General features: G+C 40.2%; 1 protein-coding gene across 3 annotated transcripts in view; it reads left to right on the forward strand.

The window, feature by feature from the left end:
- Positions 1 to 283: 283 nt before the first annotated feature.
- THBS2 (thrombospondin 2) overlaps positions 284 to 14,094 on the forward strand; it is a 34,119-nt gene continuing 20,308 nt past the window's right edge. The window contains exons 1-9 of one of the 3 annotated variants that reach the window (XM_065680374.1): positions 284 to 329; positions 1,694 to 1,768; positions 2,686 to 3,242; positions 4,787 to 4,871; positions 9,471 to 9,664; positions 10,584 to 10,724; positions 10,967 to 11,063; positions 12,089 to 12,259; positions 13,211 to 13,387. In XM_065680374.1, the coding sequence (XP_065536446.1) occupies positions 1,699 to 1,768; positions 2,686 to 3,242; positions 4,787 to 4,871; positions 9,471 to 9,664; positions 10,584 to 10,724; positions 10,967 to 11,063; positions 12,089 to 12,259; positions 13,211 to 13,387 (1,492 nt within the window). In that variant the 5' untranslated portion in view covers positions 284 to 329; positions 1,694 to 1,698. Of the gene's footprint in view, positions 330 to 403; positions 563 to 1,693; positions 1,769 to 2,685; positions 3,243 to 4,786; positions 4,872 to 9,470; positions 9,665 to 10,583; positions 10,725 to 10,966; positions 11,064 to 12,088; positions 12,260 to 13,210; positions 13,388 to 14,094 lie in introns of those variants that run through there. The other 2 variants (XM_065680375.1, XM_065680372.1) reach the window with 2 other exon arrangements.

The raw sequence follows: 14,094 nt of genomic DNA on the forward strand, positions 1-14,094 counted from the left end.
ACGAGGCTTCGCGAAGCTCCCGGCCGGTCCGGAGGAGCCGGGAACGCGCTCCACGCCCGCAGGGACCGGAGTCGGGCGGCCGCGGCGGCTGCTCCGGCCGCGCTCACCTCCCTTCTGCCGGGGCCTGGCGCCGCCTCCCGGGGGCTCTGCCACGCCGGGGCTGCCGCGCTCGTCCCGCCTCGAAACCAGAAGCTCGACGACGCGCCCGGACGCTTCCCCGCGCTGCGCCCCGAGGGAAATAGCGGTCCCCGTCCCGCCTCCCGCACCGCCCGCGAAGGGCGGTCGCGGGGCGGAGCAGGGGCGGCTCCGGGCTCGGAATGGCCTCGCAGGTAGGCGAGCGCGGGCCACACGGTGGGGAGGGGGCGGCGCGGGGGCTATGTCACGGCCGCGAAGGGGAGAGCCAGGGGCGCGCCCCGGCGCCGCTGATTGACAGCGGGGGCCCGGCCCGTAGCCCATAAAGGCAGCGGCGCGGGGCCGTGGAGGGACTTGTGACGGCGGCAGGGTACTGTGCTCCGGTCTTCGCCGGTAGAGCCTCAGCGCGCCGTCGGCTCCGCCAAGCCAGGTGAGGCACAAGGCTGGACGGCGCCGTACCCCCCCCCACCGTAATACCCCCTCCGGGGGGGGGGAGGCGGTGGGAGCTGCTCCTGTAGGACTGGAGCTCTCCGTGGGCAGCCGTCCCCCGCGCGTGCGCGGGTAGCAAAGGAAGGGACCTGCCGTAGGAAGGCTGACCCGAGGCTGAGTGCGGCGTGTGTCCGCCGCGCCGTGCCCGCAGGGACGGCTCCCGTGGGGGATGCGCTGGGATTGAGAGGGGAAAGAGGCTTCGTGGCGTTGGCCGGTAGTTGGCTGCAGCGGTTCTTCCTCGGGGCGGCAGGTAGTAAGAGCTCCCCGCAAGACAAAGAAAGTGTAGGTGGTGAATGTTGGCATCCCCGAGCCCTTACGAAAGTATGTGGAATTAGCAGTGTTGGATCGATATGGCTATATCCAGAGGCATGAACGTCTGCACGTTCCAGTGAACGCCATCTGCTCCATTCATTTTGAGCGTATGCACATCTGGAGATATAGCTACGTGGCTTATAGCTGCATAGTGCTTCAGGGCAAAATGTTAAAAGGCTCTTTATCCAGCTGTGGTTGGGTGCAGAGGGTTGTAAGAATGGATGAATGATATATTATATATATATATATATATATATACACAGGAAGGAGAGAGGGGTTTGTATGATAGCACTGAAAAAGGTATTGAATAGTAAAACTAGTAACCAAAACCAACATATAGTGAGATCCCATTTTTCTACAGGGAATTTCAGCTGAACACTGTGCTCCGAAATAAAGATGCAGCTTATTCTCTATCTCGTGTAGTGGTGTCATGTGGTCCTTGTGCCAGCAACTGAAATATTGTGGATAAAACTGTATATTTTCTGTTTCTTTCCCTTTTTCTTAAGGGCATTTACCTAAAAATGAGTTTTATCATCCAGATTTCCTCCTCCCTTCACTTGATATCATGTTTTACTTCTGGCATCAAGAGTAACTTCAGAATAAAAATGATAAAAATCAGACAAGATAGAAATTCAGATTTTATAGGTATAGTTGCTTATCATGAGAGTTCTGTTTATGGCATTTCATGAGATAAATTGAAATATTTGTGGTTGATAAATATTATTTCCCTAATATTTGCTACTTTTTGGTTTATTCATAGGAGTTATGCTGCAGAGGAGTGGGCTCTTGTGGCTTGCTATCTTGATAACCCTGTGGGTTTCCTCAAATGCTCAGGGTAAGTTCTGACACTTCTTAACCAGAGATTTAGTAACTCACAAAGCTAAAAGTCAGTGTAAAACATTTGCTTATCTGAGCTACAGTGGGCAAAGTAATCATATTGTATTTTTTAGAAGTGTCTAGAATAGTAGTTCCCAGTGGTGTGTTTGGTAGATGCATCTTACTACTGCTAAATGAAGTTTCTCCAATAATAAATAACTCTAAGAAGTAATTCTTGTTATACTTTCCTCTCCAGTGGAAATGTATGGTGAAAGTGACATGTAAGCAGAGTCACTGAGTCTGATGAACATTTTAGAAAGACAGAGGTAGAGAAATAGACCTCTACAGGCCAGCTACAAGTAGAGTATAAGCTGGCACAGTGCCAGACCCTCATTTACATCTGACTTCTTGGCCTGAATTGTTAAAAGCAAATCTCTTGCTTCCTGTTGTCATGTGGCCGCATGGCTTCTCATAATTTGATTTTTATTAGTTGATAGTCAAAATATAGAAATTTGCTCAACTTCCTTATCCATTCATATATACTAAAAATATTTAATGAATACATTGGTAGATGCATCCTGTGTAGGCATATGTATGCAGCATATATATGTATATACAAGTGTGTATTCAAGTGCTATAAAATGTGTAGCCGTATGTTTAGTTATATAGCCACATATTTGGTTATATAACCAAACATATTTATACCTATGGACATTGAAGGAAAGAGTTCTCATGTAAATGAAAATGTCAGGTGGAAAATACCATTAACTGATGTGCTAGTAGGAGCAGTTGTGTTTGTGGAAGTATGAAACTGTTAGGTTTACTCTGCTGATCCTTGCACTTGCCATGTAATTGCAGTTGCTAAGTATAATGTGCAGAGTTGTTTCTTTTAAGACTTTTTGTAGACACATTGTCACACCTTGTTAACTCTTTCAGATGGTGAGAAGGAAGAGGAGACTACCTTTGATTTACTTCAAATCAGTAACATAAACCGAAAGACAATTGGAGCAAAATTGTTCCGGGGTCCAGACCCCTCTATCCCAGCGTATCGTTTCATTCGGTTTGACCATATACCTCCATGTAAACCAGAGAAATTAAAAAAGATTGTCAAACTCATACGGCAGAATGAGGGCTTTATCCTTTCAGCCACCCTGAGACAGGACAGGCAATCTAGAGGCACTATCCTTGCTTTAGAGGGTCCTGGCATCAGTGAGAGGCAGTTTGAGATCATTTCTAATGGCCGTGCCAACACCCTGGACCTTATTTATTGGGTGGATGGCTTCCAGAACGTGATTTCCTTGGAAGATGTGGACCTTGCCGACTCACAGTGGAAGAACCTCACCATGCAAATAACAGGGGAGAACTACAACCTCTATGTTGGCTGTGACCTTATTGACAGCTTCATCTTGGAGGAGCCTTTCTATGAGCAGTTGAAAGCAGAGAACAGCAGAATGTACGTGGCGAAAGGGTCTATTCGGGAGAATCATTTCAGGGTAGGTAACCTGGAGAAGCTTGGGTCTCTGGTGAGGTAAAAAAGTAAATTCAGATAGTTTGAGAAGATGCAATAGGCACAGTTTTGTTCCCCAGCACCTCTTGGATTTGATGGGGTCACAGGTGTTCCCAAGCAGAATTTCTCCAGAGTGTGTTTTTATTCATTGCTGGATCTGTGTTGTGCGAATCTGGGTTTCCTGAAAGCAAAGGACTGGTAAAACACAGCCTAGATCCAGGCAGACTGCACAAAGCCAGTTTATGGGCTTTCGTATGCAACCATCCACTTTTTCTTTCCAAATGTAAGACTGTTAAACATGTTGCATTTTTTGTGGTGATTTGTAAAATTCTTTGGGAATTTCCTGAAGAGGTATTTTTCCATTGAAATCTATCCAGGTCATAGAAGCCTGTCAATATTTTTAAATTTTATTTGAAAGAAGGAAGAAACCTTTTTTTTTTTTTTTTTTTTTTTTTTTATTGGAGCTAAACCATGTGGTATTGGTCCATCCCCTAGCAGAATATCTTTGCCATTCGGAATAACCTTTAGTTTCAATTAAAAACAAACAACCGAACGACAACAAAAACAGGTATGGGGAAGAAAATTAGAAATATTTTGATCAGTCGTATACATGAATATTTTTTTCCCTTTTTGTGGAAAACATTTATTCTTTCTGTTTTGTTTTAAATTGAAGCAATTACAAACTTCCTGATTTTCCTATAAAATTAAAATCGCTGCCTGCCTCATATAGTGGCCCAAGGACGGTTTCTTTTCACTCACAGCTGAAATCAAACTTGAACTCAGGTCTTCAGAAATTTCCAAAACCCCTTTCTTTCTCATCCTGTTGTGCCACCTAGTTGTCAGCTAGAGCGTGACATGCTGGACTGTGGTTCCATGGGTGACCAGTTTTGGCAGGGAAGCCAGAAGTTCTTGACCACAGCTCTCTGTTCCTGTCTCCATGACTAAGTTTCTCCATCAGTTGTGCTCATAGAACTGGTTCTGGAGCTCTACTGTTAAATGGATCATTGAAACAATCTGGTTTAAAAGTAATGTTTTTTTCTTTGATAATATTTTTCTTTTTTTTTTTTTTTTTTTGAGTGAAACATACTAGTCTGGTTTTACAGTGTTGTCTCATGGTAGTGTCAGCACAGTTGAGGAGGCAGTGAAGTATGGTGCTTGGGAATGTGTGGCTAAGGACTGAAGTGTGATGGGACAGGAACTTCAAAGGTTGGCTTTACCTCATGAGGAATAACTCATAGAACTATAATCTAAAATGTGTTATAAGCATGGAGATTTGAGCTCACAGCTGATCAAAAACCTTTACTATGACTAATTCCAGAACATACCTGGTTCTGCTGCTTATAGTATTGGAATTGTATATAACAAAACTATATTTTTTCTATTGTGTCAGGTTTAATGTCTTCTAGATTGTTTTTTACATATTTACTTATGGATGAATCCAGTCAGTGGCATGGGATTGAGACAGACCTGGTGTTATTTATGCCCAAATTGGCCTAACTGATTTTTAATTATTTTTTTTTATTATTGCAGGGTCTTTTGCAAAATATTCAGTTAATCTTTGATACTTCAATAGAGGATGTTCTGCGTAAAAAAGGATGCCAGAGAAGCCAGTCAAGTAAGGCTTTTTATCTCGTTAATACTGTTCAGTTAACTCTGAAAATCAGAAATGTCAATGGTGATGTATTATCCTAAAGCTATGCAACATGCTGCTTTTTGGTGGTAATAGGAACATATTCTTTAGCTGTGTTGGGATAGATTTCTACTGTCTAGCCTACTATTTTTCGTTTTTATCACTTAGGTTTATAACTCAGCCCTTGTTTTTAAATTGGGAGAAAAGCTGTCAAGCAAGGAATTAATAGAAATAAAAGGAAGACATGAACATGTATGAAAATATTTGCATTATTCCGCGAGATGTCTATGATTCTTTGAACACAACAGTGGTAATGTTGCTTCTGAATTTTGCTCCTGAGTGTCAATGGGCCCATGAACAAATCTCCCAAGTCTTAAAGATGCTGAATTCCTACACAATAAGTTTGTTGATTGTGAGAGGCTTTGAGTTTGAAACCCAAAGCACTGTCAATCAAAACAACCTAAGGAAAATAAGGGAAAACAAAAAAACCACAAAAACAAAAAACCTAAGAAGTATGGAAGGCTTGTATGTGACAGCCTGATGTGTTCTTGTTAGTCAAGTTCGTGCTGACCTCACTAGGAAGGGGGAGCCCTTGGTGTATGGGAGTGTATTTGATTAATTATAAAAGAATTATGAAAATTTGTCAAGTATTCACTAAGGTTTTGTACTTAAGCTCATGGGAGGTGCTGGCTATGTTACCTTCCAGAGTTTGTAACTAGCAAGAGCTCAGTCAAGAACCAGACAACAGAGTCCATTGGAGGAATTTGGTGGGTGCACAAGGCAGTCAGGACTTCAGGGTTTTATTTGAAACTCAAATCATTTAAGCAGACTGTACTCAACCTTTTCCCTTGTTTATGCAAAACCTAGAAATTAAGCAGTAGCAGGCCTTGACTGCTTCAAAGGGGGCCAAAGTACTGAGACCTTATGATGAAGTCTCTATGCGATATATAAATGTGTGTATATGTCTATATAGAGGTATGTATATTTGTATATGCACAAGAAGTTTAACTGAGCTTGCTAGTCTGTTTCTAAATCTTGATAAAAAATATTGGATGGTTATTTTATACATTCCAGAGGTGTGCCAATGTGTTAGAAATGAGTCACATTTGCTAGAATGGAAGTTGGCCTTATATGGCACAGGCAAGAAGACATGCCCCCATTTGTTGGTTGTCATCTCTCCCATCCAAGCTGTTTCTTATACTCAGAAGCTACTGAGAAACTACTCAGAACTACTGATTACTAGTTTTCAGCTTTGTTAGTGGAATAAAATGCTTGAAGAGCATAACTGCTGTGGTAACAGGGAACATGTATTTTGGGTCTGGTTGTAGTCTAAATAACAGAAGGGTGGTTTCCGAAAGGATGCTGTTCATCTATCATGCTTCATTTACCAGTATAAAACAACGCCCAGAAGTTGAGGTAGAACCTTGAGGGCACATTCAGTAGTCAGAGGCAGAACAGGGTAGGATCACTAGGTGTAGATGGATTGAACCAGCAAAACCAGTTAAAAACAGTGTCTATAAATCTTTTCTATTATTACTGGTTGATTATCACAAAGTGGAATAGTGTGACCAAATGTTTTGAAATTTCCCCAAGTAGAAATGGGATGTTACTGTAATTCTACTATGAAAAGGAAGCTGATGGAAACCCAAAGGGATAATTGAGTTCTGCATGCTGATACATACCTTAAGAGGAATTCTTATACCCTTCAGTGGTTGTAGACAACAGATAATATTTTCTTAAGGTATTTTTTTTAATCACATCTGTCAACTACCAAACTTTCAGGTCTGATAAATTATAAAGACTTGGGGTTTTGTTTCATCCTTCCTGGGAATTATTTAGTGCACAGCTCAATTCACAGTAGTTTTACTTTGCAACACCAAGAGGATGATACAAGGTGAAAATTACTTGAGCAACAGCAGAAGAAAGCTCATAGCACACTGTGGCTTGAGGCCATCAAAATTACTTGATAGGCTTGTTATGTGCATGGCTGATTTTCTGGTGTTGCCTATACAACTTAATTACCACAGCTGAAAAGCCATGGCTGCAAGGTACATATTTGCCCATTTTGATGTTCCAGTTGTTGAGCTGAGGTACAGGCACTAAGATGACATATGTATGTGTAAGTGTCCCAAAACAATGTGGTGGATGTTAATAGAGAAGTGCCCTTAGCTCTGAGGAGACAAAAAGCCTGCTGCTTTTTCAGAGACTGAACTGTGTTTTTATATTATATCTTTAATCCTAGTGTGAGAATGTGAGGTATGGTATCTTGGGATTGCTGTTGAGTAAAGGGTAGGAAAGTATCTCTGTAGTGTGGTGGCTGCAAGTCATAGAATCATAGAATGATTTGGGTTGGAAGGGACCTTAAAGATCATCCAGTTCCAGCCCCCTGCCATGGGCAGGGACACCTCCCACTAGACCAGGTTGCTCAAAGCCCCATCCAACCTGGCCTTGAACACTTCTAGGAGTGGGGCAGCCACAGCTTCTCTGGGCAACCTGTGCCAGTGTCTCACCACCTTCAAAGTAAAGAATTTTTGTCTAATATCTAATCTCAATCTCCTCTCTTTCAGTTTAAAGCTATTCCCCCTTGTCTTATTACTACTTGCCCTTGTAAAAAGAATGTCCTAAATACTTTTGGCATGACTTATACACAGTTCTGGGTAGGACAGATGACAAAAACACGCCTAAATAGGCACAACAATAAAATCCCTTCTGCTAGATCAACAGAATGACATTTGCATATGTGAGAAGATGCGCATTTGCTCTTCTGGTTTCTCATTTTAAAGACGATCATGTGGTCCTTAAGAAATTAGCAGGAAGCCAGCAGCAGAGAACTGATATCCCCGTGATCCCCAGGCATCTTCTTTCAGTCACTGCCAAGTACCAGTAGGAAGTGTGGATTTAGTTCTTCTAACATAGTTTTGGTTTATGTTTCCTGCTGAGATTGCAGCTTTATTAATGTCCTCAGAATGTTCTGGTCAAGGCACACACCATGTCGGCTTGAAAAATATGAAATTAATGATCTGAGAAGTGCTATGGGGGAATCTGAGAAACCTGGAGTTTCAGTGTGGTAGGAAAATTACATTCTTTCCAGGGAACCAAAAAACAGCTGAAATAAACAGTTATGACACAGAGTTCTGATGTGTTATGTGGTATATCGGTTTTCTTGCATCCTGTAAGTGAAGCTGGTCAATTACTTCAACTCTGGAATACTGCGAACAATTTTCTGTAGACCTTGGCTAGTGGCAGATACTTTATAGCTACTTTAAAAGCACATCAAGGCAATCATTTTAAATACAGTTGAAAAGTAATTATTTAATGTCATTTTATGAGTTGGTTCTTTGTTTTTTTCATTTTTAGCATTTCAAATGAATGAAGAATACTTTTATTTTCACTCTTTGTACGTTTAAATATAACACTTTACACTGTGTAGTCAAGCGTAAGATCAAGCCCTCAAAATTCTGAAGCATCGCCACCTGCTGTGACTTGAAAACACTAAATGATACTGGGGTGTTTTGATGATGTGTCTTGTTGCACATGTTCGTGTTCTGACGTCTTCTTTTAAAATTACAATATCCTTTCTTCTCCTCTCTGTTATTTGATAATGTTATTTACAACATTACTAAACTTGGTAAACAAGTCTTTATCAAGAGACAGGGCAGTATGGATTTGAGTATGGCTGATATAAAATGAGGGTACATTGGGCTCCTTAGAGAAGGCTTCCATGGAATCCATAAGATATTTACATAGTGGAGATTTAAATGCTTAACAGAACACAGACTGTTTTATTTAGTTACCTATTTTCCTTTTTTATTAATTACTGTGGATGCCTTCTGTTACAGTCTTTTTCATGAATTTGCTAGACAAGGAAGTCTTTGATAATACCTGTCCAGTTCTTCAGTTCTCGCTCTCTAATGCATGCAAATTTTTGTTCTAATTACAGCCTGCCTGATGGAGGAGTATTTAGAGTGACAAATCAAATACTGAGCCTGATCTTACCTTGATCTTCATTTCACTTCAGAATTAAACTATTCTTATAAAAGCTACTCAAAGTTTTATAATAGGCAGAGCAATACAGAGTAGCCCGGAGACTGGTTGAAATTTCATAATGTTTCAAATTTGACCTAAGTAACTATGGAATTTATGGGAAGAACAAGGACAATGACTGTTTTCAAGGAAACTTTTTCCTTCCTTTTTGTCTGCATCAGGGAATAATGTGATATGTCATGAAAAACCTGAAATCTGTCATGGCTCTGAGTGGATAAAATGGGTTGCTTTTCGATACTGTGTCCTTTTGTTGTGCCTTCTTCATAAATTAGTGTGCTGCAGTGCCAACTATGTTTTAAAGTGAGGGCCATATGAGACACAGCTTGGCTCTTAGTTTTGAAAAGGGAAAGCTTCTAATTGGAACCAGCTGACATCTAACCCCTCTCTTTTATTCATGGGTATAATCTGGCATGAAGCTGTGCCAAAATAGATGTGTTTAAACCCTACCCATGGGTGCCAATATGTGATTTCAGCAGGAATCTGTAATCTGTGGAAGAACTTTGTGAATGCTGCTCTTCTCTTTCCCTTTCTTGCCACCAGCTGAAGTGAACACCATCAACGAGAGCACGGAAATCCTCCACTTGAGTCCTGCTGTTACAACTGAGTATGTGGGCGAGAAACCAGAGAAGGCAGAATTCTGTGACCGCTCCTGTGAAGAGCTGGGCACGATGTTCACAGAGCTCACTGGCCTGCGCATTGTGGTGAACAACTTAGCTGACAACCTCCAAAAAGTGGCAAGTACTGTAAAGTGTAGAACTTAAAGAAGTCTGCTGTCAATGCTCTTTCCCTCTTTGCTTTACACCAGAGGCAGTTAATAGATTTCTTTATTACACATATATACCTGTTATATACATATGCATATGCATATATATTATAATTATATTATATTAATATATTACATAATATAATATAATAATATATATACACATATATGTGTATACGTATATACACATATATACACATATACCTGTTGGTATAGCTACATAATGTAGGGATGACCTGCATTTTCAAAGTGACTGTTTAGGTAGTTCTTGAGCATAATACTTAAACAATGGCTTGGTTTTTGCTGACTGGATTTAAAAGAACACACACACATGCATTCATACGCAGGAGAGATCTGTGGTTGCTGCAGGTTTGGAAATCAAAATTTAACAAACCCAACCTTGCCTGTGTACTGCTAAAGCAGTGTTACCATGCTTATGTTATTTATGAAAATATCAGCAAGTGGCTAACCAGGGTACCTAAACATGAAGCATAATGGTGACATTTTGCTGTAGTCTGCCCCTCTCATTCTGAATCAGTTAATTCTTTCTGAAGGAAGTTTATTACTATGCCATATATCTCAGGAGTAAAATCTTACCATCTAAAGATGAGCTGTACTAGAGGAAAGCAAAATTGTGAAGAACAGATTTCTTAGTATTGTGTGACTGTTTTTGTACTGTTATTTGAAGAATTGCTATGCTGTATTCCACTATCTGAGGTCATCTTTATGTACATGAATATGTAAAAATATACTTTTTTTCTTTTTTTTCTGAAGAAGGAAGAATTAAATCCACTAGTGTCTCAGGCTTTTTTGTGGGGTTTTTTTTTTATTTATTTAAAATGGTTTGCTTGCAAAGTACACAACTTATTTTCATTTACTTCGTCCTCTAGTCTGAAGAGAACCAAATTATGTGGGAATTGATTGGGCCTAACAAAACACTGAAGAACCAGTCTGTTTGCTGGCAGGATGGTCGTGTCTTTGCAGACAATGAAAGCTGGATTGTAGATAGCTGCACCAAGTGCACCTGCCAGGTAAGGTTTTGGAAACATTATTCTTTTGCAGAAATGGAGAGTGGGTTTAATTGAGCCCAAGCATCCAGGTCAGGTCACATTTACCGAAGAACTTGACCTAGACTTGCTGTTCTTAAAAATTAGTCCCCGTATCCATGACAGACAGAACAGCTTGAATTTCCACACATGAAATTTCCCCAGATGCTTACCTTTGTTTGTCTCTGGATGTCAGCATGTCAGTAAATTACTTTCTTTGCCTGTAGGATTCTAAAGTCGTGTGCCATCAAATCACCTGCCCAGCAGTCTCCTGTGCTGATCCATCTTTTGTTGAAGGTGAATGCTGTCCAGTCTGCTCTCATTGTGAGTATTTAGCCAAAGAGAAAGATACTCTCTGGCAATATTGGAAATCATTACTAGTGTGTTGGAAAGGTCAAAACAAGTAAGAGGTAAAGGTAGGTGAGATCAAATATAAAAAAATATATGTACATAAAAATCGTATGAAGTAACTTGGCTGCTTGAAGCTACCTTCTGGAGGAGCTGGTCTTTCTTCTGTGATTATATTGGTTGCTTAGAAGTAAACTGATAACTTGCCTAGCTAAATTAGAAACTAAAGGTTAGATACATGCTCCTCCCCAGTTGCGTTTCTCAAGACTGGACATTCTGATTTTTGTTGGTTTGCAATAGCAGTTTGCAGTGTTGTTTTATTAAGAGTGCAATTTATTTTTCCTCTTTGTTACTGTAGTTCTTTTACTCAGTTTTATTCCTTCTCTGTCATATTCTTTACTTATAAACCTTGACAATCTGTTCCACATTTAAGGTGGCATTGCAGGCTGTGAGCTAGCCTTTAGAGAGAGCAGTTTTAATAGTTTCACTGGTTAAGTGACTTCAGTGTACTAGACAGGGCAGTTACAGAAGATGATGGTTGCTTAGATCCTCTAAATAAAAGCATATTGGAATATACTCAGGGTTTTTGCCTGTTCAGAGTGTAGGGTATACGCTTACAATGTGCTCTTGGTCATGTATGCTGTTATGTTGTGTTAAGAGATAGGCCACATTTCATTATACTGACTTATATTATGAAGTCAGAGGCAGTTGGGAAGTCAAATTTTTGGCTCAGTCTTTTCTAGAGATTAAATGTTCTTCCTCCAAAGGTTAGAACCTCATACAAACACTGCAAGGAAGTTCATGAAGATCCAGTATTCTTACCTGGGCTAACCTCTCATTACATTAAATTATAATTCCCTAAGTTCAGAGGCAGTTTGGGAAAGCAAAATTAGAAAAAGAGAGATCTAAAGGGCAAAGTTCATGTCTTACAGAAAGAGAAGTGAAAATCTGAATAGGATAATAGTGATGCTAAGCAGGTCTTCTTTCCTTTTGTTCTGCAGCTGATGACAGTGAGGAAGGCTGGTCACCATGGTCAGACTGGACGAAGTGCTCAGTTACGTGCGGCTCTGGGACTCAGATGCGAGGAAGGTCATGTGATGTGACCAGGAGTGCTTGTACAGGCCCACACATCCAGACAAGGATGTGCAGCTTTAAGAAATGTGACCATCGCAGTAAGTAATAAAGTTTCTCCTTTCCATTTTTTTTAAGTTTCTTTGGGCATCTCTAAGTAAAAATAAACAGAAGCTTAGTCTGGATTTCGTATGAATGCTCACTAGTCGGGGCAGTATGTATTTGAGCACTTGTGTATGCATATTTAAAGTAGCTAATGTTAGATTCTTTGTCGTCTCACCCCTGTCGAATATTTCTTCTTTACCTGACAGTGCAATAGGTATGTGCATCTGGGCTTAGATCTGTTAACATCTGTTTTTAACATTATGAAACAGCCTTGAGCAACCTGGTCTAGTGGAAGGTGTCCCTTCCTGTGTAAGGGGGATTGGGACTGAATATCTTTAAGGTTCCTTCTAACCCAAACCAGTGTATGATTCTCTGAACAGGAGTCTTGTTTGAAGTGAGTTTCAAGACAATGCAGAGTTCATAGTCATGACACATGGGGCTATGTTTTAATCTGCCGTTCATTCACAATTATTGGCCCATTCCATTAGCTTAGTAGTGTTTAGGAGTATGGGAATGATAGGCTTTTGCAAAATGTTAAACTGCTTTTACATTTAAGGCACTTAAAAGGATCATACTCCAGGTAGCTAATACTGTTGCAGGTAGCTGCTATATATAGGCTACTTTAGTACATCAGGCTATTGCTGAAGCTGCTAGATCTCCAAAAGTGCATTTTAAACAAGTTATTTCATTGGGAAAAGTTTTTTTTTAATATCTATTTAAACATTTTAGTATTTAATAACATTCATGTTAGTCATATGTTGGTCACTGAGATTCTTAAGAAAGCTGTACTTGAATGCCTGAGCTTATGTGCTTTGTGATAGTGGTAGGAAAGACATGGAACATTCATCAGGTGTAGTGAGAGGCTTAACAAGAAGGTTAATTTCACACGTGAGGTTGCATTACTGCTGCAGGTGGGCTGTTTCTTGAGTTTTGGTCTTTTCTCACAGTACGTCAAGATGGTGGCTGGAGTCACTGGTCTCCCTGGTCTTCCTGTTCAGTTACCTGTGGAGTAGGAAATATCACCCGCATCCGCCTCTGCAACTCCCCTATTCCCCAGATGGGTGGGAAAAACTGTGTGGGAAATGGGCGTGAAACAGAGAAGTGCGAGAAGGTTCCATGTCCAGGTATGTCTGTGGCCTTGAATCCAAGGCAGTGCAATAATAGTCCAGCTAATTTTTTTCTCTTTATTTAGATCTAAATTGCAGTGAATTTCTGTGATGGAAAATATAATTTGTAACTTGATTTGAAATAATATAAATTATAAATTGGTTTGAAATAACACAATTTATAACTTGGTTTGAAATAGCACACAAGGGTGCCCTTAAAATGAAGACAGCCATGAAGTCAGAGCTTTTGTAAACCTCCCAAGTTGTGATTTGCATTTAAACATTAAGAGTTTGAGAAATGTTCACTTTATAACTTAGTGATTTATTTCTGCATATCAAAAGTACAAACACTATCTAAAAGGAATCTTCTATTGTACATGTTAGTAATAGACATCCAGTCCCTTAGTGGCCAGGTTTCTTTGGAAGTATGTAAACATATTTTACTCAATTGTTATAATTTTCTTCATCTCCACTCTTTAATCTTTTTAGAGACCATTCACTCTATTCACTTTCATTTTTCTTTCATATATTTTTTCCCATCACTCTTTTCCCTTTGTATATATTTGTTCCCTCTTCTGTTCAGTCTTTCCATTCTACTTACAGAATATGATCTTGAAACTGGTGTCAAGCTTCCAACCTGATAGTACTTAAATAGTTATATTCAATTTTTTTTCTTTTTTTTTTTTTGATCTAGCTGTGCATGCAAAATTAGTGAAAAGGTTATT

The sequence above is a fragment of the Lathamus discolor genome, chromosome 5 (genome assembly GCF_037157495.1).
Source record: "Lathamus discolor isolate bLatDis1 chromosome 5, bLatDis1.hap1, whole genome shotgun sequence".
In the NCBI taxonomy this organism is placed as follows: Eukaryota; Metazoa; Chordata; class Aves; order Psittaciformes; family Psittacidae; genus Lathamus; species Lathamus discolor.